General features: G+C 37.5%; 1 protein-coding gene across 6 annotated transcripts; it reads left to right on the top strand.

Annotated features, from left to right (window-relative positions):
• Positions 1 to 5: 5 nt before the first annotated feature.
• cul5b (cullin 5b) lies at positions 6 to 16,380 on the top strand. Of its 6 annotated transcripts, none has more exons than XM_079835077.1 (20): positions 6 to 366; positions 692 to 816; positions 1,446 to 1,555; positions 1,780 to 1,915; positions 2,008 to 2,184; positions 2,313 to 2,454; positions 2,543 to 2,688; positions 5,343 to 5,423; positions 5,569 to 5,707; positions 6,031 to 6,161; positions 11,068 to 11,175; positions 12,009 to 12,073; positions 12,179 to 12,311; positions 12,438 to 12,569; positions 12,659 to 12,782; positions 12,866 to 13,041; positions 13,665 to 13,826; positions 13,999 to 14,117; positions 14,708 to 14,831; positions 15,821 to 16,380. In XM_079835077.1, the coding sequence occupies exons 2-20, from the start codon at positions 793 to 795 to the stop codon at positions 16,013 to 16,015; spliced, it is 2,424 nt and encodes an 807-aa protein (XP_079691203.1). In that variant the 5' UTR covers positions 6 to 366; positions 692 to 792; the 3' UTR covers positions 16,016 to 16,380. The 6 variants fall into 6 exon arrangements, with proteins under 6 accessions (XP_079691203.1, XP_079691206.1, XP_079691204.1 ...); XM_079835080.1 differs by having other exon boundaries at positions 21 to 366; positions 739 to 816; positions 1,780 to 1,879; XM_079835078.1 differs by having other exon boundaries at positions 21 to 366; positions 739 to 816.
• The last annotated feature ends 9,734 nt before the right edge of the window (positions 16,381 to 26,114 follow it).

The following is a 26,114-nucleotide window of genomic DNA, read 5'->3' as shown; positions in this document are numbered from 1 at the left end:
AAATTGTGACCAATGGCAGCACACACGGAAGTTGTGTGCAATGAACATGTATAGGGTGTCCTAAATCGAAAAGAAATTTTCTTAAGTGGTTTTAAAGATTAATAGTTTGGAAAGGCCATTTTAACAGCCGTTACATTTATTTCTAGCATGATGAATGAGATGTGATTTTAAAACGAGTTTTTATCTGCAGCTACAGTTGCAGCTGGTCGTCCTTCAGATTGTTATGGGAAAGAACTCTTCGTGTCCTTCCTCGATCAGACCTGCTGGCTCCAGATTATCAACGTTGTCACGATAAGTTAGTACAATTTGGGTGATAACTAAACCCGCAAGGACAGGACAATTCGTTTGACCCTGGTAGATGAAATGGTAATATTTCTTATTTATTAAATGTTTATCACACTGGCTCTACTTAATGGTATGATGATAAAACAGCTGTGTGATCTTATATCAAAATTAATTCTAGTTTGTTAGTATGTACAGAATAGACAAAAGCTGTATGAGATGCAAGCATAAACTGCGCTATTAATAAAGACAAAAAAGTAAAAGGATATTTTCTTTATGTGTGTGTGTGTGTGTGTGTGTGTGTGTGTGTGTGTGTGTGTGTGTGTGTGTGTGTGTGTGTGTGTGTGTGTGTGTGTGTGTGTGTGTGTGTGTGTGTGTGTGTGGCGCGCGAATATGTATGCATAAACAGCAATATCAGACAGTGCTGCTGATGCAGTCCGTCTCAATGCTCCCTAGCAACCAAACCTTCTCAAACATCGCGAGATTGCACGGGGACCAAGTTGAAGAAACATGGCGACGTCTAATTTATTGAAGGTAGGAGGTCCCACGATATACGATTATTTTGCATCGTTTGCGTCTCCCTTAGTGTTATGACAGTGACCCTATGCCCCGGCGACTGTCAGCCTCTAATTAGATCGCTACATGACGCCTTCATTTGAAACTACGTTGTTCGAGTTGTTCATTGTAGCTAGTGAGGTTTTTAGCTATTATAATGTTTAGGGTTTCAGTGCTCTATTCTAGGAGGTCTCTCCTCACAACCTACAACCACAAAACGTCCTTCTATCATGAGGCTGCATTGTGTGGATCATGAGAATGTAAAATATAGATATATGTTTTGTCCTGAATAAAATTGCAAACCAAAAGTTGATTATTTAAATGCCATATTTCATTCAGCCTGTGCATATCTACTTTATGTCAAGCTCGAAGCTCACCTGGTGCCTCTGTTCTCTAATGATAGAAGCTACATATATTATATTGCATGATAAAGCTGTAATAATCTATCTACATATATTATATTGCACTGTACCTTCTGTTAGTGTTTTTGATTTTTTTTTGCCATAAAGTAAAATAAATTAAATGTAATGTTTTTTTTTTATTTGTATGCATAAAGCCCATAACATATTATTAAAGAACTGTTTATTGTCCTGCATCTCCTTTCTCAGAATAAAGGCTCCCTGCAGTTTGAAGACAAATGGGATTTGATGCGGCCCATTGTTTTGAAGTTACTCCGTCAGGAGTCAGTTACTAAGCAGCAGTGGTTTGATTTATTCTCGTAAGTTGTCTTCAGTGTGACATAGTCTGGGTTGACAGAAATATCAGGAATCTGTGTACTGTACATCAAGACTGAATGTGTTATATTTATTTAACTGATGGTGCTGTTTGGGTCTGATGTTCAATAATAGCAACTAGGAATAACAACAAACCATGGGTTAGATTGTTGCACAATGAGTACAGTCAGACTTTAAATGATCTCCTGATACCGTGTTTGACTTGCAGAGACGTCCATGCAGTGTGTTTATGGGACGACAAAGGCCCGGCAAAGATTCACCAGGCACTGAAAGAAGACATCCTAGATTTCATCAAGCAAGCACAGGCAGTATGTACTGTATACCACTTTTGCACCTTTAATAAAGTGAGGATCATATTTAAATATCTCTGAAGAAATTAATCCCAGTCCTGTAATCAATGCATGCTGAGTCTATTCTTACTCTTTCTGATCTACAGCGAGTACTCAGTCACCAGGATGACACGGCTTTGCTTAAAGCCTACATTGTAGAGTGGAGGAAGTTCTTCACACAGTGTGATATTCTACCTAAGCCCTTCTGCAAGTTAGAGATCACCCTGCTGGGCAACCAGGGGAGCAATAAGAAGTCTAGCGTTGAAGACAGTATTGTTAGAAAGGTGGTTTTTTCTCTTTCCGTATTCTGACCATATGCTTTACATGAATCTATATTATCATTTAATTATTATTGTAACAATACATGCACAACATCTATCCTAATTATTTCTTTCCTTATTTTTTGCTAAAGCTTATGCTAGACACATGGAACGAGTCCATATTCTGTAATATAAAGAACCGGCTCCAGGATAGTGCCATGAAACTGGTCCATGCTGAGAGATTAGGAGAAGCGTTCGACTCGCAGCTTGTCATCGGAGTGCGCGAGTCATATGGTAAAGCGATCATAATACTAAGCCACTCGGGTTCTGTCCAGATGGACCTCTCCTGATGGACACTCTTGTCTTCTGCTCTGTCTCACAGTGAATTTGTGTTCCAACCCTGATGACAAGCTCCAGATCTATAGAGAGAATTTTGAGAAGGCATATCTGGATTCCACAGAGAGGTTCTACAAGACACAAGCCCCTTCCTATCTACAACAGAATGGCGTTCAGAACTATATGAAATATGTGAGTGTATTTTCAAACTGCTGTCCTGCCTTAACTTGAAAAACCTGGATGACACTAGTGTTGTCAAAAATAACATATCGATTCTGGATATTTGAAATTATTTTGATACTCATTTGCATTTATTTATATAGTTAGCTGCGCCATGTTTCAGAGCAGGGGCGCCGCAGCTGAGCTTGCTCATTCCGCTCAGCGAGGCTCGCTCATCCCAGAATTCACATTGTGACATGTTCAAAAATATGTGAAATAAGTAGGGCTGTCCCCGACTAAAGTTTTTTATATACTAGTAGTTAATTTAAGCCATTTGTTGACTAAGCACTTTTATGAATTTAATTACATAAATATGAGAGAATTCTAAACCCGAGCGTACGTAATATATCAAAATATTACCGTAATGAGTAGGCTACCGATATAAAAGGCTATTATTATCCCCACTGAAGCGCACGCATTAAGCTTGCCTCAAAGAACCGGCAAAAGTATTGATTATGAACGTGTCAAAAATAGCAAGGAGACATTTTAATTGTTTATCAATAAACTCTAGAGTTTTCATGTCGGCTGACGGTGCTGACTCGCCATCTCCGCAGTAGTGGACGTGCCAAGAGAGAAATGCACATTTTATTACATAATCAGAGAGTAGCCTATTTCTTTTCATTTCGAATTGTTTTGTTTAAAAGTAGACATTTCAAGCGACATATTTCTCATGTCTGTGAGACGTGCTCCAGTTCACATGCAATGCTATTAATGTCGCTGACGCCTCCATGTCACGATTATATTGACTGCTATATTTCCTAATTGTTTATTAAATCCAGCCAATTGGTTTATGAAACATTGATTAAAATTATGATAACATTTATACAAAAGGAAATTAATTTTAAAGAAAGACTTTATAGGAAACAAAATTCAATGAAGTACATGCTCAAAATCCACATCTGATTATGTAGCCTTACTCATGCTGCTCACTTTTCATAATCAACATATGAAATTAAAATAATAATAATATTTAAACAAAGCCTAACTATGAAACTTAATATGCTACGTTTTCTTTAACCCATGGCTGACGAAGTCGTCGTGCCTTCTGATGGATTTATTCCTTTATGACAGCGGAAACAACTCACAATACTCCATCATTTTTAGCCATACAGATAAATGCAAGACATAATTATAAACTATAAACTGTCTACTTTTATTTCTGTACACTCACAATAACAACAAAGGCCGTGGACGCAGGAAACTTTATTATTGTTATTATTATTATTATTTTAAACTTGATTATTTTTCACTTCAGAAATTGTTATTGTCATTATTTTCTTCATTTCAGAAATATATTTTGTTTATTAAACGCAAAGTTTTTCATTTCAAAAGCATTTCTAAATTCAGTTTATATTTCCAACAAACGAAAATCCAAGCCGAAATAACAAAGTGGTAAAAAAAATTTTTTAGTTACCACCATGCAAATTCAAACATTCCGCTCTTCTCTATATGTGGCAGCAATGCATCACAATAACCTTACCTGGTGTACGTAAAAGTGGATCATTCTTTACAGATGATGGTATGTTTGGACAGAAGACGAGACAGAGTTCTTTATTAAACTTTTAAAAGACAGTAGAATAGAAAATGCAACAATTTATCAAGAGCTTGAAGCAGATAAGAGAGAGAAACACCCAGAAACACCTCATATGTGCCACTCAAGTATACGGTGCTTTCCTTGCCATCAATGCTTGGATAACACACACGTCTCCTTCCATTAAAAATAATGGCGGGCGGTGGCTGGGATATAAACCTAACAACATACATGGTATCATTTTTGGAATTACTTATCACGAGAGTGAAAAAATGGTTTTAGTCGCATAACATCAGTTAATGGAAACGCCGTCATTTATAGTTATATTTTTTTATCGACTTTTAGAAAATATCGCAAAATGTGTTGTGCAAATCTGTAATGGAAACGCGGCTACTGATGAGTGCGCTAAGGCAGGACCAAACCATTTCATGCAGATACAGGGGGGTGGTCGGTCAATATGGATGTTTACTTTTTGGTCAATGGGCGTTCTTTTTTACCAAGATCTAAAAAAGTTCTAAAAACCACAACCATAATGATAACGGCACAGAGAAACTATATGGTTGGAACGATATCGTTGTTATATATTTTATTATGAACAATAAAAACAGCAATCAGAATCCATCCTGCTTTAAAGAGCTCGAGCATTTAAAGCAGCAAATAAGGAAATGCTGTAAATTAAATTAAAATAAAATAGAAAAGATAGAAGTAGTGGAAAGTAAAATTATTAATATACTTATGAAATATTTTTTTAATCTAACAATGCAATGTATTTTCACAGTGATGTAATTCTGTCTTAGAAATAATAATAATAATGATTTTTTATTATTATATAATCACCTTCAGACCTTTTGATCATAGTCATTTTCTAACTGTTGAGGTTTTGCTGTGGCAGTTTTTTCCTATCGATAATGTTATAGACTCGATATTTTACAAGGTATATTAAAGTTTCAGTATCATGACAACTCTAGTTGACTCTTCAGCTTTCTACTCTGATGTTTTTTTTTTAACAAACGTTTATGTGTATGAACTGTAAATCACAGCACATTTCTGAAGTGTCATAATTATGTTGTTCCAATGTGACGCTTTTGATTGACAGGCAGATGGCAAGTTAAGAGAAGAGGAGAAGCGTGCACTTCGATATCTGGAAACCAGACGTGAATGTAACTCCGTCCAGGCAGTGAGTGTTTCCTGCTCCAAAAATGCTCCAAAACAAGACCCCGTGGTGTGCCGCATTATTAAATAATGCTCAGCATGTAGTGCGCACTTGTCTTTTTCGCATACTAACATCGGGTGCTCAGTTTGTGCCTTTTGCGTTCATTCAGCTAATGGAGTGTTGTGTGAATGCGCTGGTGACATCGTTCAAAGAAACAATCCTGGCCGAATGTCCGGGAATGATCAAACGGAACGAGACAGAGAGTGAGTACGGCAGGAGTTCTGGCACCAAAGGCTCAGCAAGTTCAGGTTGGCAATGGGACCCAGTTCCCATCTATATCTTGCCAACACCTCCCCACCCATCCCACCATCTGTGTGTTTGTGTGCTAAAGTCCACCAACCCATTTCAACTGTAAACAAACACGACAACATATACAATATGTATATATTTTATATGTAAAGGGAAGGAAATCCCAAATATTTGTATGTTTGCATCAGGAATACTTGGTTTAATTCATGTGAATTTTGGCTTAAGAGCTTCTTAGACAGGAACTAAATGTTTATTTTAATTGTTTCGATATGTTTTACTGTTATTGAAGTGTGTTTGTTCTGTTGTTGGTGTGTTTCCTCAGAGCTGCACCTCATGTTCTCACTGATGGACAAAGTGCCCAATGGGATTGAGCCTATGCTGAAGGACCTGGAGGATCATATCATGAACGCAGGTCTGGCTGATATGGTGGCCTCAGCGGAGACCATTACTACAGTGAGTGGAAACAGTAGCTGACAGTTGCATCATGGATCCTATTAGACATGTGCCGGTAAACGGTAATACGATATACCGCAATAATGAACATGCACAATATTGTTATCGTGGGCACTTCAAAATACCGTGAATAATTATTTATTACGAATTATTCAGATTTTTAGAATGTATTTTAAGAATACTTTACCCATCAACCGTTTAAAATGAACAACGCGTCAAAGAGTAGCGCACTGATGTAAACAGACCGTTCATGAGCCGAGCACATGGCGGAAGGCGTGAAGACGCACTGAAGTGCACATTCACTTTCAGACAGCAGAGGGCGCTGATGGAACAGCACCATTTCCCCAGTAACCACAATCCGGTGCTCGTCATCACATAACCTAATACTTAGACTTAAAGTCATTTTCAAACTTAATTTTTTTTTTTAAGTTTTAAATTACATGCCCTAGATATTGTTTGAATATGTTCTGACTGTTGTTCAATCACACACTTTACAATATGGCTCCATTATTTAACATTAGTTCATTCATTAACAAACTGACAATGAAAAATACTTCTAAAGCATGTATTAATCTTAGTTAAATGTACATTTCAGCATTTAATAACACATTATTAAAATCAAAAGTTGTAACTGTATTATTTAATGGACCTGAGCTTACACTAACAGTTGCTTTCTTAAACTAACATTATCAAAGAAGAATAACTTCTGTAAAAATGTAGCTATTCGCTCTTTGTTAATGTTAATGCATTAACTGGCGAGACATTATTGTAAAGTGTTACCTATTGTTCTTTATAATTCTTTAGCACTTTAATCTGTTTCAAATATTTGTTTACTTTATACATTTTTGTGTATTGCTTTATTGTATTTAAATGTTTGGTTCTTTTGTTATAATAAAGTTTTTAAACCTGTTATAGTATGACAACACTTTTTTTGCAACTTTTTTTAAATATCGTGATAATACCGTATACCGTGATAAAAGCTTCAGCAATTAATCGCAACATGAAAATTTGATACCGGCACATGCCTAGATCCTATACATGAGTCCAGTTGTTGTTAGTGCAATCACTGAATGATAGGAAGTCGTTTATTGTTATTATTCCTTGTAAATTTTGTATTCGACTAAACGTAACTGCTGTTGCTAGTCGACATTAAAGGGGTGGTAAAACATGATTTCATTTTTCTAACTTTAGCTAGTGTGTAATGTTGCTGTTTGAGCATAAACAACATCTGCAAAGTTACAACGTTCAAAGTTTAAAGCAAAGGGAGATATTTGCTTTTAAAGAAATCAATTTCTAAGGACTACAGCAAACGGCCGGTAGGGACTACAGACATTCCTCCAGGGTTGCTGACATCACCAGTCCCAATATTTACATAAATCCCTCCTCCGAGAATATTAAATAAAGGGGGCGAGGCCATTTTGTATCGCTGTGGGGAAGAGTTGTTGTGGTATAGTTAGTAGGCTGGAGTGTTGTTGCCGCAATGCTGACGAAACGCTGTTATTTTCATCCGGATTGCAGGTCCACTTTGTTCAGCCTTCCTGTGGGACGGGGGTGCGTTGCAGTGCGTTTAACATACAACATGTTATATGCATGTGTGTATGAGACAGAGGGGAACAGGTCGCATTTGCAGCAGATATATGCTGCCCATCATAAATCAAAGCACGAGACAGACAGGGGTCGGAGGAGAAGACTGGAAAATGTGACATAATGGACAATATTCGTCTGTATTTGCAATACACGAGCCGCGGTTCAGCTGCGCGAGATAAACACTGCCAGAGTGAATGCACAACGGGCGCGCGGCTCCCGCTGCACATTTCACGGAGGAAAGCTTTCACGATCTTTGCGAGTTTAATGCAGGATTCGCACAACGGCTTGTCCTGAAAGATGGATTTAAAAACAGAAGCTGCTTACGGGCCACAACCTGTAAGTCTGATTTATTTTTCGTCGATGTGTTTTCCTGTAATAGTTCGTATTGTTAATTGTACGTTGTAGCAAGGAAGTAAACAAATGACAACGCTCATTCATACTTAACGTTATCCGACAAACACCTAACGTTACAAACTTTTTTAAAATCTCAACAGCGAACTTGGAATTAGTGTAAATTATTCTTTGATTAGAGCTTTTATGTATTGTTTATCTACATGCTTGTTTATCTAAAGGCATGCTAAACATGGTTCTGTGTTTGATTTGGCTACTATAGTAAAGCCAATGTTTAGTGTTCGTTTTGGGTTAATAGTTCTTGCGACAGATATTTGGCTATAATCGTTCTAAAAATACAAAAGTAACAGTGCCATTAGCGATCACTATAGATCCGCAGTCTTTACTCTTGAGGACTGAACAGGTTCTGCTCGATCATCTTCACAAAAATTGTCTGGGTCCGATTCGGGCTCAAATTGGTATGGTTTTATTGACGCCATTTGTTTTTAATACTACCAAAGGTAAAGGTAAGGGGCGTGACGTTTCCGACAAACGTGCACTAGGCGGTTAGCGAATCACAACACACTGGGCCAGCTAATCAATCTGAGCCCATTGCGTTTATTTGAGGGACTGGCTTCATACAACCCGGAAACCATCAGACCGTTTTTACAAGGAGGGACAGAGCAGTGTAGAATAAAGGTAAAATATATGAAAAATAATTAATTTTTTTAAAAACGAAGCATGAACACATGTTACAGTGCACCCCACAAACACAATCAAGCCTTCGAAAGGATGTGTTTTACCACCCCTTTAAAAAACTTTTTGACATTGGAAATACTGGTTTTTTTTTTACATTTTAGTTTCTTTTGCACATTTGCGTTTTGCTTTATATTTTTTACAAAGGCTACGTTCAAACACAGATGTGCAAGCGATGGGTGCAATACCTTGACATGGGCTGATTTATGTTAACTAACTTTTATTTGAGGAATTCTGTTTATAATATTATTTAGCTTGTACTTACTGGTATTGCACTGCCTGTGATTCCGTTGATTTTTAAGGAACACTCCACTTTTTTTAAAATAGGCTCATTTAACAAGTCCCCTAGAGTTAAATAGTTGAGTTTTACCGTTTTTGAATCCATTCAGCCGATCTTTGTATCTGGCGGTAGCACTTTTAGCATAGCTTAGCATACATCATTGATTCTGATCAGTCCATTAGCATCTCATTCAAAAAATGACCAAAGACACTTTCAATATTTTTCCTATTTAAAACTTGACTCTTCTACAGTTACATCGTGTGCTAAGACCAATTAAAAGTTGCGATTTTCTACACCTAGGAACTACTTTCTCATTCCTGCGTAATAGTCGCGGATCTTCGCTGCAGTACCATGGCTGCAGCAGCGCAATGATATGACAGCGCCTGAAAGTAGCCCCCAGCTAGGTAACTTTCAATGTGACCGGCACTAAGTTCATATAGTTGCAGAGAAAGCTTCAGGCTTGCAGCCGACAAATTGTGTTGTGGATTTACCTGTGTGATTAGCCATGGTTCTGTGTGTTGTAAAGGGCTGTGATAGTAAGTCGAAGGTGTATATTACCACCATGTTTCACAGAATACCAACAAATCATTGCGCCCAGCAGCCATGGTACGACCGCGAAGATCCGTGACTATTACGCAGGAATGATTACGTAGTTCCTTGCCATATAAGTGTAGAAAATAGCAACTTTTCATTTTCAGTTTGTCTTAGCACACGATGTAACTGTAGAAGAGTCAAGTTTTAAATAGGAAAAATATTGAAAGTGTCTTTGGTCATTTTTTGAATGAAATGCTAATGGACTGTTTAGAATCAATGATGTATGCTAAGCTATGCTAAAAGTGCTACCGCCAGATACAAAGATCGGCTGAATGGATTCAGAAACGGTAAAACTCAACTATTTAACTCTAGGGGACTTGTAAAATGAGCCTATTTTCAAAAAAAGTGGAGTGTTCCTTTAATAAATATGTCTAGATTGGTTGATTTAAGTGAATGCTTAAGATTAACGTTCAATAATCATAATGCAAGGCAAGCACAGTGCATGTATATGATCTATTTTTCAGTGGAATTCAGTATGGGATTTGACTGTTTGATTTTGATTTGATTAAAAGTGCACTATGTAAAAAACAATTCAGTAAAATATCCAAAAACCACTAGGCAAGTGTTATATATTTTGTTCAGTTGAGTACTTACAATATCCCAAATGTTTTCCAACTATTTGTCAATTGTGAGAAATTGCTATTTTAACCAAGGAACCGGGACGTGTGAGGGAGTCGCCTGTCGATGGCGTCCTATTTGCGTTCCCCTCGGTTTTATTCTGCAGAAACGCTTTACTCTTACTGTAAGTGTCATAGCAGCCGCCAAGCGAACGCACAGAGTAAAGTCATAACATCATTTTCAACACACTCAGATGTATCTAATATGATTAACAGAGCTGCGTTACCTCATACTCATGATCGGAAAACCGGAAGTGGAGCCGGCGACTGTGTCATAATAAAAGTCCCGCCGGCGACTGTGTCACAATAAAAGTCCCGCCGCTCTTCTCATTAACGATCACTCCAGCGGCCTTGCTCAGCTCCACAACACTCGGTCCTGCTCTGCTTCATACTACAGTAACGTTAATAATCGCATCCATGAACATGATTTCTGCTCGAGTCCTATCCTGATTCTTTACCACCGGCTGTGAGGTGAAGTTCTAAAAGGCACAAAATTCTGCGTTCAAACGTGGCGTCATCAAACTACGCCTTTGTTTTGAACAGGCGAACTCTCGTGGACGGAAAAGTTACATAGTGCACCTTTAAGTTGACTATTTTAAATAGAATTCTTATACAGACTGTTTTTGACTGTCATCTGGGGGTTTCTTAGACTAGTCACTAATATGCATAATATGGCTCCAATTTATTTCTCAAAATTCTTAATTAATGCTCTGTATGACTTTTTGATGTTTTATTTTTGCAGGACTCTGAAAAATATGTCGAGCAACTCCTAACATTGTTTAACCGCTTTAGTAAATTAGTTAAGGAAGCATTCCAAGATGACCCGCGTTTCCTGACATCCAGGGATAAAGTAAGTCTCAAGAATTAACCTGAAATTCAAGCATTCACTTTGAAAGACTTCACAAAAAAAACCCAATACAATATATTCATATAATCTATATAAAACAAATACACTACTGTTCAAAAGGTGGGGTCATTTTAAATAAAATAAATGAATAATTGTATTCAGCAAGGATGCGTTTAAATTTCTATTTCAAATAAATACTGTTTTTATGTTACTTTTCCCCCCAGTTTTTTGTGTTTCCACAAAAATATTAAGCAGCTCAACTGTTTTTATCATTAATAATAATAAGCACCAAATCAGCATATTAGAATGATTTCTGTGACGTCATGTGAGGCTGAAGATATAAAGCTTTGCCAAATTTTTAAATATATAGAAAACTATTATCTGAAATTGGAATGATACTTCACAATATTACAGTTTTTAACAGTATTTTTGATCAAAGAAACACAGCCTTGCTGAACATAAGAGACTTCTTTAAAACATCGGTAACACTTTAGTTTAGGGTCCAATTCTCATTATTAACTAGTTTCTTATTAGCATGCATATACTAGGATATTGGCTGTTTATAAGTACTTATAAAGCGCATATTATAAGCCTTATTCTGCAATACCATATTCTACATCTCAACTACCTTACTAACTATTAATAAGCAGTAATTAGGAGTTTATAAAGGCAAAAGTGTGACCAAAAAATCTTACCGACCCCAAACTTTTGAACAATGGTGTATCTTTTTTTTCTTTTTCTTTTCTACATGTTGAAAAGTGAAGTGGAGAGGACGTGGTTTCCATTTTTCATTCCTATTTTATTACCATATTTTACATGCGTATTTATTTACGCAGGCATACAAAGCAGTAGTGAATGACGCAACAATATTTAAACTAGAGCTCCCTCTAAGACAGAAAGGGTGAGACATCTCAATATATACACATGTATATGTTTTTATCTGTAGATCTGGGGTATATTTTACTTACTATGGATGTGGTTTGGATTATTTGTCCTTTATTTGCAGTGTGGGTCTGAAAACACAACCAGAGTCCAAATGTCCAGAGCTGCTGGCCAACTACTGTGATATGCTCCTTAGAAAGACTCCACTGAGCAAGAAACTCACCTCAGAGGAAATAGAGGCCAAGCTGAAGGAAGTGGTGAGTGTGTAGGTGGATTTACCACTAAATATTTGTGTTTTCTTGTGACAGTGTTTTTTGAAAATCTTACTCACTGCCAAATCAGAGGCAATGTGTTAATTATTTCTTTTTATGTACTGATTACAGCTCTTGGTTCTAAAGTATGTTCAGAACAAAGATGTCTTCATGAGGTATCACAAAGCGCACTTGACGCGCAGGCTTATTCTTGACATTTCTGCTGACAGTGAGATTGAAGAGAACATGGTGGAGTGGCTCAGGGTAAGTGGGCTTGAGGGCACGCTTATAATTATTGATGAAAGACTTTTTCGTGAATCTCTATCAAATGACTTGGGTGTGTGTGTGAACAGGAGGTTGGTATGCCAGCAGATTACGTGAACAAGCTCGCCAGAATGTTCCAGGACATCAAAGTATCAGAAGACTTAAATCAGTCCTTCAAAGAAACGCATAAACACAACAAACTTGCATTGCCAGGTCAGATATGGCTTTCTTTTGATGCTTCTGAACTATTCTGTTGTACATTCGGACTAATTATTATTTATGTCTTGACACTACAGCCGACTCGGTCAATATAAAGATCTTGAATGCGGGAGCATGGTCTCGGAGTTCAGAGAAAGTGTTTGTATCGTTGCCCACCGAACTAGAAGATCTCATTCCTGAAGTTGAGGAGTTTTACAAGAAAAATCACAGTGGAAGAAAATTACACTGGCACCATCTGATGTCCAATGGCATTGTGAGTGGCAGCTTTAGCCCTTTGCATAACGCCATGCTCTACTTTCTGTGAAAATAAGGGAGACCAAAAACGTGCCTCTTTCCATGAAGATTAATTTGTTGTGTGTATGTTTTATACGGTAATCAGTAAAAAAAAAAAAAATAGCAAACATGTCTTGAACATGGGGTGGGGGGAGGGGTTATTTGGTCTATTTAAAGTAATTAAATAAAGGATTAAAGGGATTTAAGTGAATAAAGAAAAAGAATAAAAAAAATTGAATTCACACTTGCCCTCTGTGAACCTCGTTTGATTTGACTGGCCGCCTTTCATTTTGACAACTACAAACAGAGCAGTGCGTAATGGAGCGCAGCAGAACAGTATCAAAAATATCAAATATTGGGGATGAACAATTTGGTCATATCTAATTATTGAGTGGGACTTGTGGTTACGGCCCAGTTTAAAAGCACTAAACTTTGATTTTCACAAGCTCCTCTACTCTGAATTGTGTTGCTGTAAACTTTCATTTAGTCTTTGAAATGTCAGAATTCTTGCTACAGTGGATGTTGTTTCAAATTTGACATTTTATAGGGGTCCGTCATGTCAAGGGAACAGGTCAAGATTGATCTCATCTCTTCTATCTCTAGATCACATTCAAGAATGAAGTTGGGCATTATGATTTGGAAGTCACGACATTCCAGTTAGCTGTGCTGTTCGCCTGGAACCAAAGGCCAAGAGAGAGGATCAGCTTTGAGAATCTGAAACTAGCCACGGAGCTTCCAGACGCTGAGCTGCGCCGGACCCTCTGGGTAACGGAGCCTTTATTTTGATGGCATTTCCCCAATTCGTGTTTAAAACAATTGACTGTTAGCTATGGGATGAACATGGTCTGATCCTGTGGAATGAAAACGAAGGGATCTGATATGATTTGACTTTTGGTTGCTGAATACTGCCTAACTTTTGTTGTTTTTAAATGTGTAGTCTCTTGTAGCTTTCCCCAAACTAAAGCGTCAGGTGCTGTCATATGAACCTGTGGTGGGCTCTCCTAAAGACTTTGCGGAAGGCACTGTATTTTACATCAATCAAGAGTTTTCCTTAATGTAAGGACACTCATCACTTGTTGTATTGATTAAGAATGTTGAATAATTCAAATAATACTATAAAAAGTGTGTTAATGAATCATACGCATAGAAAGTATATTTTCATCACATTGCATGCACCACCGTTCAAAAGTTTGGGGTCGGTAAGTTTCTTATGCTTACCATAGCTGCATTTATTACAGTGAGTATGACATTATTACAAGTGTTTTCTACTTTAACATATTTTAAAATGTAATTTATTCATGTGATGGCAAAGCTGAATTTTCACAGCATAAGTGTCACATGATCCTTCAGAAATCATTTGAATATGCTGCTCAAAAAACATTTCTTATTATCAGTCACCGTTGTGCTGCTTCATATTTTTGTGGAATATTGTTTCAGGATTCTTTGATGATCATTCAAATGAACAACATTTATTTGAAATATAATGTACAAAGCAAAAGTCTTTATAGTCAACTTTTGAACGGTGTTTAAGGGTATATACATAAAAGGTTATCTATTAATTACAAATATTGCTGGACTGCTATATTATTCTTTTAATAGCATGTTTTAACAGACATTGGTTCAATTAAATGATCTCTTGTGCACAGAAAAAACTCAAAGGTCCAGAAAAGAGGGAAGATCAATTTGATTGGTCGATTACAACTCACCACAGAGAGAATGCGTGAAGAAGAAAATGAGGGCATAGTGCAACTTAGGATATTACGCACACAGGTATTGAAGTTATTGAACCTACCACTGCCACATTATCTGTCGGTCTGTCTGTTAAAATAAAGTCTGATGTCTATGGAAGCGTATGGGCTGAATAATATTCAATTTGAAATGCAATATGTAAAACGGCAATGCAGTTCTGTATTTAAATCTACATTTTCCATACCATATGTGCAACGTTTGGAGCAAAATGATCATTCAAATTCAATAATATAATTTACATTTGCCATTTCCTACACTGGTTTTAACATATAATTTAAATATATATTTTAACGTTTTAGAAGTTGCAAAATGAAAATGTATAACAGAAATTATTAGATATGTTCAACATGTTCAAGCAAAAATATTTTTCTTAATTGCATTTACATGAATTGCATTTTAATTCAATGTCCCGCAATGAAAGTACCAAAAATTCAGTGTGGATTTGAAAATGCATTCCGAGCCTGTCAATCATTGCATCAAGGCAAGACCAGGTGTTGGAAACAAAAATGACCGAAATGCATTGCCATTTCAAATTGAAAATTGCTACCCGTATGCTTCCATAGATGCGTGTGTGTCATGGCAAACCCTATGTTGTGGGGACCAAATGTCCCCCCAAAGATAGTAATACCAAAAATTGTTGACCTTGTGGAGACTTTTTGGGGTCCCCATGATGAAAACATCTTATAAATCATACTAAATTATGTTTTTTGAAAATGTAAAAATGCAGAAAGTTTTCTGTGATGGGTATGGTGCATGGATGGTGATGGGTTTCTGAGCACTTGTTGGCTGCTTTTCCTTTACCATCTGGTCCAACTCACCCATCTATTTTTGTTTTTTTATGAAAATGTTTGTTTTGTAAGTATATTCATATGCAGGCAGTTTATACTTGTCTACTAAGCTAAATTCAAACATTTTAGCTTAAATCATGAGAAACATTTTAGACTAGACATTTCTCAGACACTGAAGGAAACCTCATTTGTCACCAAACTCCTCTTCTTCACTCTGTACAGGAAGCTATCATTCAGATTATGAAGATGAGGAAGAGGATCAGCAATGCCCAGCTTCAGACGGAGCTGGTGGAGATCCTAAAGAACATGTTTCTACCCCAGAAAAAGATGATCAAAGAGCAGATCGAGTGGCTGATAGAACACAAGTACATCAAACGGGACGAGACGGACATTAACACGTTTATCTACATGGCGTAGCCGACCACGCCCACTGCACTCTGGGACGTTTTATGGGACACTAGCGCTCCTTTGGAGGATTCCATATCTGATTTCAGCTCATTGCCCAGCCTGGCCTGCTGGGTGACTGACTAGGTCTCAACACACATCACGCTGAGAAATTGCTGAGAAATCCCTGCCTTACTACACAAATCTATGAAATGAATAAAAATGAACTTTGGAAGAAATAGAGGAGTAAAGTGAGCAGAATTCTGTTTAGCTAATTTATATGCATCTGATGCATGTCAGCGATCTCGGGCAACTTAAATGCATCTTTTGATTATGTTTTGTCACCTTTGATGCCAACGCCCCAGGTGAAAATATTACTTTACATTATTGAAAAAGCCATCCAGCTGTGTTTTGTTTTGGGTTTACCACCGGCTTATCAACCTAACTCTGAACATCCAATCACAAGCAATTTAATTGCATTAAGAAAATGTAATGTTTAGGCCAGTTTTCTTGTTGGTGATCAAATTATCGTCATGATTAACAGCATTGTATGTTGTTGCAGATAATTGCAGGCCTCAGGCGTCTTTTCCTCCTCAGTAGTTTTTCCCCTCAGCTCACAGTCTCTGCTTAGTTTGTCTCCCTAGTGGCAAGTTAGAAACGTACACTGCCGCTGTCCATGGTGCTGACGAGATAGACAGTAGCTTCTGATTATAATACTGCAATAATAGTATTATGTTGAGTTACACGCTAACGCTATTGAATAATGGTCCTATTTCAACAAAAAAATGACATAATGCATCATCTCGCGCGCGCGCGTGTGTGTGTGTGTGTGTGTCTAAGCATACATTGGTGTCTACCCCTCCGTCCGCACATGCTCAGACTAGGAGTCCCCCCTCCGCTCGTAGGCCCCTCCCTGACACGCGTGAGAGGGTGATCCGGAGCTCGGAGAAGAGCGTCGGTTGCACGGGACCGCAAGAACGTCGCTGGATCCCGGGAGGACCGGAGAGAGAGACGCCGCCGTGGGACTGGAGTTGTGCTCAGGTATTGAATTATTTCACAATCAACGAGGCCGTGTTGATCTATTACACCAGCAGTGTGTGACAACCGATCGAATATGACACGGTTAGAATGCGGGACTGTAATCATCCGTACACACGAGATGAGCGCGCTGATTTATGTTAATTCTGAGCGCGAGAGGTAAATCTTGCCACCTGACGGGACGCGTGCAGCGGCGAAAAAAACAATATCGCGCTCTTATTTGATGGAGCTTCGTGGCTGTTCCGGCACAATTTGGCATGTATTTAAAGGTAGTGTGTGAACTGGAAGCCTACTGCATCTGTTCGGTGTGTTCGGATAAAGCAGAGCCCAATTGTTCTTGAACAGGAAAGGAAATCACTTTCCGTGGCACGTTTTTAATTTTAGTTGTTCCCACGCCTTGCGTTTCTTATTAAGATAACTTTGACCACCGGTCTGACAGGAGTGTGTAGTCCTTAAGTCGTTATAATAGCCTATGTTTTAACCCAGAACTGTTAATGCAACAAAATCATCTGATGACATGTTTGTTTGAATGTTTGACCTAATCAGATACAACATAACAATTTTTATGAATTACATACATTTCATGACTTTAACCTATTGAAATTAGCTGGTTAACCAGTCACCATGTTATAAAAATCTGCCTGACTACCTCAAACTGGTATAACCAACTGATAGCTGCATGTTTGTTGCTGGTCCAAGTTGGTTTGCCTGCTAATGATCATCTTAGACTGCCTAGAAACCAGCTGCCATGTTCCAAAATACCATACAGATTCTTCAGTGGGGCTAATAAATTTGACTAATTTACTTCTCTAACTAGTTCAGGTCTAACCCGAAGATGGTCATTAGCTGGTTAGCAAGCCACCATGTTACATAAACCACCATAAATGTGATAACTAACACTGATAACTGGTTTGTTTACCAGCTAATGATGATCATCTTAGACTATAAAAAAAACAGCCACAGCTAATGTTCCAAATAACCATCTAATAATGCTGCCTTTACGTGCTATCGGAAATGTCATAATTCCCACTTCAGTAGTCGAGATTACAAGCTTGTTGCATTCAAGTGCTTTGTTGTCGGAATGAACAGGGATCATGCATTTATTCTTGCCTATTTATTGGGAAAATCTTATTAAAACCAACATTGTATGTCTCACATGCACTGACAACCATATAAACAATTACAATGCTGTCCAGCTTTCTGCAGATTCTGTAATTTTGGTAAAATGCAGGCTATTATTCACTGTGTATAAAATATACAATACGCTTCAAATGTAAATATGCACTACATTAAAGGGGTGATGAATTGAGAAATCAACTTTCCTTTGAGCCTTTGGTATATAAAAGTTCATCGTGATATAAGAATATCCTGTAAGTTTCAGAGCTGAAAACGTCCTTGTTAGTCAAAGAAAAGCTTTTATAGACACCAGGCCCAGAAAACGAGAGCTCTCACAATATATTGACCATTGACGTAATAGGACGCTGAAGCACCGCCCCAAGCCCGCCCACCGACTTGTGGAGCTAAACGGGTCGCGCAATAAACATGCCGGCTCCAGCTCACGTGCGTAAGACATTGTGCGTTTGTTCGCTTCATTTCACAGCAGAATCGATTGTAAACAAGATAGAGGTCGAGACTGGATTTGCAGACATATTGAGATTAAAACACAATGCTGTGCCTTCTATATTGGATCCGACAGGAACAGTGCAACACACTTATGTGAGTAAAACATGTTTTTTTTATATGTGTTAGTACTGCATTGTTACAGATCGTTTGATATCTATTGATTACATACCTTAGCACGCTGTCACAGGCTGGAGAAGGTGTTATTGCTTCATTCGTGATCAGACCTGGACTTGTAACGCCAGTGCTCGCAAAGCCCAAAGTCCCGGGGCTTTGTGTTTTTCAGACGGGCTATCACGGCCTGCCGCGTGCGTGCGTGCGTGCGTGTGTGTGTGTGCGTGTGTGTGTGTGTGTGCGTGTGTGTGTGTGCGTGTGTGTGTGTGTGTGTGTGTGTGTGTGTGCGCGGTTCGCGGTTATATTCACTGATGATCGGGCGATATGATACAGAAATAACATTCCAATCAATCGCGGGTGGATGAGAGATGAATCTTTGCTTTTTTTTTATAAAGATATTTTTTGAGCCCTGTGAGTGTTTCTCCAGACGCTTTCAAAACAATTCCCATATGTACTGAGGGGAGCTGAAGCTCATTAAATATGCAAATCTTATCCAATCCTAGCCGTGGGGGTTTACGTCCAAGTCTTCAGTGAGGCACGCCCATCAAAACCGAGCGTTTTTCAGAGAGCCTCAAAACCAAGGCAGAAAGTAGCCTATTACTTGTTCATTATGATGTTTCTGAATGTAAAAACCACGTAAACGGCATAAGTTGACCTCAGACAACAGTATACATTTTTTTTAAAAAGCCAGTTCATGACACCTTTAATGCAAGACGATCTAGATGTTTTAGGGAAAAAACTAATAAATCATACATGCCACAGCAGTAATTCTCCCCGCCACCATGTTTTAAAGTTTACTGATCGCACATCTCAGGAATTTGGGTATCAAAATTATTTACAAACTTCCCAGTGGTAAACACGACATCAGAGGGCGTTCATGTGCAATTTTCACCTGGGAAACTCGTATTTACGATAATTCCGAGAGCAAGTGAAGCCAGCATAACAACCACCAAATTGTATTTTCCAGCAGGGCTAGTACTCTTTACAAGTTTACTAGTCAAACTAGTTAATTGTTTAATGAAAAGAGTGTTAATTACTCAATATTACTACCGAATTATTGTTGTTTGTGACACCACATAAATAAGTAATATCCATAAGTGTTGAGATGATATCACCTAAAGTCATTCAATTTGTAATCTGTAACCAGATTGCATTTCAAAAGTAAGCCATCCACCACTGTCTGCAGTACATTTTGAATCGAGCGTATTTTGCAATTGTGATGGATTCAGCAATGCATGTTTTAGGCACATTCTGAGTCATGGAGTGCTGGGGTAATTCTAGGTGTACTGTATGGTTGGTGAGATGACACACTACATGTATTCATGAGGTGGCCGCAGTGACGCAGCTGGGATACCCTGAAATGGTGATTGTCGGAGAGGGGAGGGGGTTTTCATCAAGCTCTTTGGTGCACTGTTTCTCTGCCAGGTATCCAGTGCAGCTTCCTCTCTAGCGCTCTCACTCGTTTTACTACCTACTCTTTTTAACACCTACTCTTCTAATGCCACAGTAGGAGTTTCAGTTGGTAGTGCACCGTGTCGTCCTTGCTGTCCCGTGGGATTCATACAGTGCATTTTTTCTGGGAAATCAATATTCTGGGTCTCTGGTTTTTTTTTTTCTCCAAATGAAGCGAAATGCTTAATAGTGCCGAGACCATAAACCACATCATTTCACTACCCCGGTTATAAACTTTTATGAGCTAGAGGTGCATAAGTTGGGTGTGAGAGAGAGTCAAAAGCCCTCTATCTGTCGGCCTTAGTTTAACATTGCAAATTCATGAAGCCAATATTGTGCTTCTGAACAGATGCATATAATAATAATCACATACTATTCTTGCTGCTTTGATCTCTCAGTTCTACAGTTTGGTACCCTGAAGTGTGAATTCCACTTGCAAGCATCAGCACTGCCTGCATGCTTCCTCTCGTCGGGAGGTAGAGGAGAGACCGTTTGCTTGTATGGTGGACATCTCACTGATGTCACGAGTCAGTCACGAGACAAGGCCAGGCACCATCTGCCGTGCTGGCTGTCCAACTGCTGTGTTTTCATTTCCCCAGGTGCTCAAGTCAAGTGTACTCAACAGCGTTTCCTGTACCAAACCAGTCCATAGTCATGAACTCACAAGTTCTCTGTTTCAAAAAAAAGAGATGCTACAAAGCATTGGAAAGGAACATTTAGGGTTCAGTGCAACGTAAGCTCGGTCAAGTGTTGATTTCCACAAAAACTGATAACCACATGTCCCTCATTATCTTGAAATATAAAAGCAAAAATCTGGTTCATAATGAGGCTCTTACAATGGAAATTAACTTGTAAGCGTTAAAATATTGTTACAAGTATAGCCGTGTTTCGTAAACAATATGCGTTAAATGGATAGTTCATCCAAAAATAAAAAAGACTTCATGATTTACTCACCCTCAAGCCATCCTAGGTGTGTATGACATTCTTCTTTCAGACGAATACAATCGGAGTTTTAAAAAAATGTCCTGCTAATCCAAGCATTATAATGGCAGTAAGTGGCAGCCCAAAATTTTAAGACCAAAAAAGTGCATCCGTCCTTCATAAACTTAATCCACACGGCTCCGGGGGGGTTAATAAAGGCCATCTGAAGCGAAGCAATGTGTTTGTGTAAGAAAAATATCCATATTTAAAACTTTATAAAGTAAAATATCTAGCTTCCGCCAGACCACCTTCCGTATTCAACTTGCACAGAAAGTGTAACGCCTCTTGCAGTTTAAAACGCTTACGCTACGTCTGAAGTCACAAGTCATGCTTTTTTTGTCATAAACTCATAAACTTAATCCACACAGCTCTGGCCTTCTGAAGCAAAGCGATGCGTTTGTGTAAGAAAAATATCTTACTTACTATCTATACCAGTGGTTCTCAAACTTTTTATACCAAGTACCACCTCTGAAAATATTTTGCTCTCCAAATACCACCATAATGACCAACATTAAAATACAGTAGCGTAGTAGGCCTAACTATTCAGCTACAGCTCTGCACAGCTCAAAAACGAGGCAGTTTATTCATAATAAGAATAATTTATTGTTGTTAACATTGTAAATACACAATTTGTACATTAACACTGCACTGTGCTTACATACAGGTAAATAGAATAATTAAATAATGATTAAATTAAAATGTGTTGTAAAGTTAAATTAAAACTGTACTGTACTTAAATGTAAAAAAACCCCAAAAAACTACTCAAATAAAGATGAAATTAAAATGTATGTGTTTTAACATTAATTTATTTAGTGATTCCTCTGAGTACCACTAGAGGCAGCCTGAGTACCACTAGTGGTACTCGTACCACACTTTGAGAACCACTGATCTATACTATACTATCATATTTAACACGTTAAAAAGTAAAACATCTAGCTTCCGGCGGACCACCTTCCGTATTCAACTTACAAAAAAAGCATGAATTATGACTTCAGACGTAGAGTTTTAAACTGCGAGAGGTGTTACACTTTCTGTGAAAGTTGAATACGGAAGGTGGTCTGGCGGAAGCTAGATTTTTTACTCTAAAAAGTTTTAAATATGGATATTTTTCTTACACAAACGCTTCGCTTCAGAAGGCCTTTATTAACCCCCCGGAGCCGTGAGGATTAAGTAAGATAAGTATATGAATTATATTTATTATGCTTGGATTACCCAGGACATTTTTTTTATATAAATCAGATTGTATGCATCTGAAAGAAGAATGTCAAGTACACCTAGGGTGGCTTGAGGGTGAGTAATTCATAGGGTAATTTTCATTTTTTTGGTGAACTATCCCTTTAAGATGATTTTTTTGTGGTGGAAAAAAAACATTTCATCTTTTCTGTGTACAGTTATGCCCAATTTTACAACTTTAACACCATGACCATAAACCCTAAACTCACATTGCAAAAACCGTACGATCATGCATAACATCAGTACGATCAGGCCTTTCCTAGCAGAGCCTGCAACACAGCTTCTCTTCCAGGCCCTTGTCATTTCAAGGCTGGACTATTGCAATGCTCTTCTGGCTGGACTTCCAACCTCTGCAAATGATTCAAAACGCAGCAGCACGTCTTGTCTTCAATGAGCCCAAGTCACACCGCTGTGTATCTATCCAGACTGGCTTCCGTTTGCGGCTCGCATCAAGTTCAGGACATTGGTGCTTGCCTACAGGACAGCCACGGGCTCTGCACCCTCCTACCTCCACTCTCTCACGAGTTGACGAGCCCTCAAGGAGCCTCCGGTCTATAAGTGAGCGACGCCTCGTTGTTTCATCACAGAAAGGCACAAAATCACTCACAAGCCGTTTTCGTTCACTGTTCCTTGCTGGTGGAATGATCTTCCCAAACACTTTCGGACAGTAAAATCGCTTATTTTTCAAGAAACAGCTGAAAACTCATCTCTTCGGTGAGCACTTAACTGTCTCCTGCAAAAAAAAAAAAAATATATATATATATATATTTATCCTCTAAGCTTTCACTGTTCCTTCCTTTATGCTCTCACTTTTCCTTAGTCCCTCATGTTCTAGCTTGTACTAACTTGAACGATGACTGAAACGTATTACTGGCACTTCTCGTGTTTATTGCCTTCTTAAGATTAATTGCTTGTTGCATAACATTGGATAAAAGCGTCTGCTAAATGTAAATGTAACCTTAAAAAATATACAGCTTAACAGCTTAAATAATACGTTTAAACAAAAGATTTCATGTAATAAAAGTTGCTCACTGTAACATCACTTAAGCTTTTCTGTAATAAAATGTTACAATTATTTGTGTTTTTATTAGTGCTGGGGAAAAATGAATCATGATTAAATCGCGTCCAAGATAAAAGTTTTTTTACATCATATATGTGTGTGTACTGTGTACTGTACTGTATATATAATTTATCTTATATATAAATATATATATATATTTTTTATATATATATTTTTCTTAAATATATACATGCATGTTTGTGTATTTATATATACATACTAATTAATAATTATAGTACAATTTTAATTTTTTACCCAGCATTTATACGCTTTCATCATTTTTATGTTTTAAAGTACGTTTTTGCAACCTTTTTTCAAATTCACATTTTAGTTTACGTTTTTCATCTAATATTTATATATCTTTATATTTCTGCTTTATGTATGCTGCTGTTCAAAAGTTTTTTGTATGTAAGGTTTTTTAGAAGAAGTCTCTTATGCTCACCAAGGCTACATTTATTTTAGTAAAATAACTGTTTTCTATTTGAATCTATTTTGAAATGTAATTTTATTTCTGTGTTGTCAAGGCTGAATTTTCAGCATCATTACTACAGTCTTCTTCAGTGTCACATGATCCTTCAGAAATCATTCTAATATGCTGCTTTGCTGCTCAAGAAACATTTATGATTATTATCAATGTTGAAAACAGTTGTGTAACATTTTTTTGATGAATAGAAAGTTCAAAAGAGCAGCATTTATTTGAAATAGAATCCTTTCTAACATTATAAATGTCTTTACTGTCACTTTTGATCAATTTAATGCATCCTTGCTGAATAAATGTATTAATTTCTTTAAGTTCTTACTAAAATTCTTACTGACCCCAAACTTTTGAACTGTAATGCAAAAGCTTTCTATTTCAGATAAATACGGTTCTTTTGAACTTTCTTGTTTCTTGAGCAGCAAATCATCATATTAGAATGATTTCTGGAGGATCATGTGACACTGAAGACTGGAATAATGATGATGAAAATTCAGCTTTGCATCACAGAAATAGCTTACATTTTAAAATATATTCAAATAGAAAACAGTTATTTTACATGTTAATAATATTTCACAATATTACTGTTTTTTTTTGTATTTTTAATCAAATAAATGCAGTCTTGGTGAGCAGAAAACCAAAAAATCTTACAGGTCAAATTTTTTGGAATGGCAGTGTAAAAAAAAAGATTTTGCTCCAAATTCTGTTGAGTTTATTTAATTTGTAATCCAGAATATTCCTAACCATAATTTATCATTATATTTTTTCTGTATATAACATGCAAATATGATGTCATAATTATCATCGGCAATTCGTCAAAAAAAATATGTAAGAATCTTCATCCTACATTTGTTAACCTGATATTGCGTGACCATATAATGGAACTGTTATCAACCGAAGACATAGTCTACGTTTTCACTGCAGAGCTGCTTTAAGTGGAAATGTGGCCGTAGAATGACATAAGCTAGAGTTTTCTGTCATTAGTGCTGAGAAAATGGGCAGAAAGCTGAAGACATAATTAATCTTCCTGAAGGTCTGGGAGTGGAGATGAATAATTCACCGCAGCTCTGCTCTCGAAACTAGCCTCTGAGAGAGCTGTGATTGACAGACTGACCATGCATTTCAGACAAGTCGTCGCCAATGTGCAGAAAAATGGACGGAAGGATCCTTTTCTTTATATTTGAACAGATATGGCGTTTTGTATGTGGCGTCTCTGGATAAGATGTTCTCTAGTTTCGCTCATCTGAACTACTTTCAAACTCTTGAATAGCTCTCAAAAAAAGGTATTCCCCAGTCAGTGGAAGAGGGGTGCTAATCCGACACACTCATCCCAGTTGGCATCGCTTTTACTCTACCAGTCTCTGAGATGAATACAACTCTCTACTGATATACGTTCCAGTGCAACCTGGATTTCAAGAAAAAGTGTCACAGCAGCGCCTGGTCACAGTGACATGGTTGTTCTGCTGGTACAGTTCCTGCCGTGTGACATCACCTCCTCCTGCCAGACATAGTAATTGTGTCCTGTAGATTGTCGAGACGAGAGGGACGTGTTCCTTCAAATCAATCTCTAAAAAGCAGTTTGTTCGTATATCTTTTGTGTGTCAAGTCTAATTGCGTTCTCATGGAGTCTGGCCAGGTGTACGCTTACGACTTTGTTTGGTTCACAATGCAGCTTATTCTGGCCCAGAACTGCACACTTCGACATCTGACCAATGTGTAGATCAAATAGAGTTTGTTTTATTTTATATGGCATTTAGGGTTTACAGTACTGTTCAAAAGGGTGGGGTTGGTAAGATTTTTTATGTTTTTGAAATAATTTTTTATTATACAGTAAAATCAGTAATATTGTGAAATATTATTACAATTTAAAATAACTATTTTCTATTTAAAATATACTTTAAATGTTTTGTATTCCTGTGGTGGTAAAGCTGAATTTTCAGCATCGTTACTCCAGTCTTCAGTGTCACATGATCCTTCAGAAATCATTCTAATATGAAGATTTGCCGCTCAAGAAACATTTTCGATTATTATCAATGTTGATAACAGTGAAACAGTGATTTCTTTAGGATCCTTTGATGAATAGAAAGTAAAAAAAAAACTGAATTTATTTGAAATATAAATCTTTTGTAACATTTCTTTACTGTCACTTTTGTTCAATT

The sequence above is a fragment of the Gobio gobio genome (assembly GCF_949357685.1).
Source record: "Gobio gobio genome assembly, chromosome: 14".
Taxonomy (NCBI): Eukaryota; Metazoa; Chordata; class Actinopteri; order Cypriniformes; family Gobionidae; genus Gobio; species Gobio gobio.
This window is presented reverse-complemented; position numbering and strand designations above follow the sequence as displayed.

Coding starts and splice junctions, on each gene's coding strand:
- cul5b (XM_079835077.1), top strand. CDS start 793: ATGGCGACGTCTAATTTATTGAAG. Junction 2,185..2,312: donor AAGACAGTATTGTTAGAAAG/GTGGTTTTTTCT, acceptor TTTTTGCTAAAG/CTTATGCTAGACACATGGAA. Junction 2,455..2,542: donor CGGAGTGCGCGAGTCATATG/GTAAAGCGATCA, acceptor TCTGTCTCACAG/TGAATTTGTGTTCCAACCCT.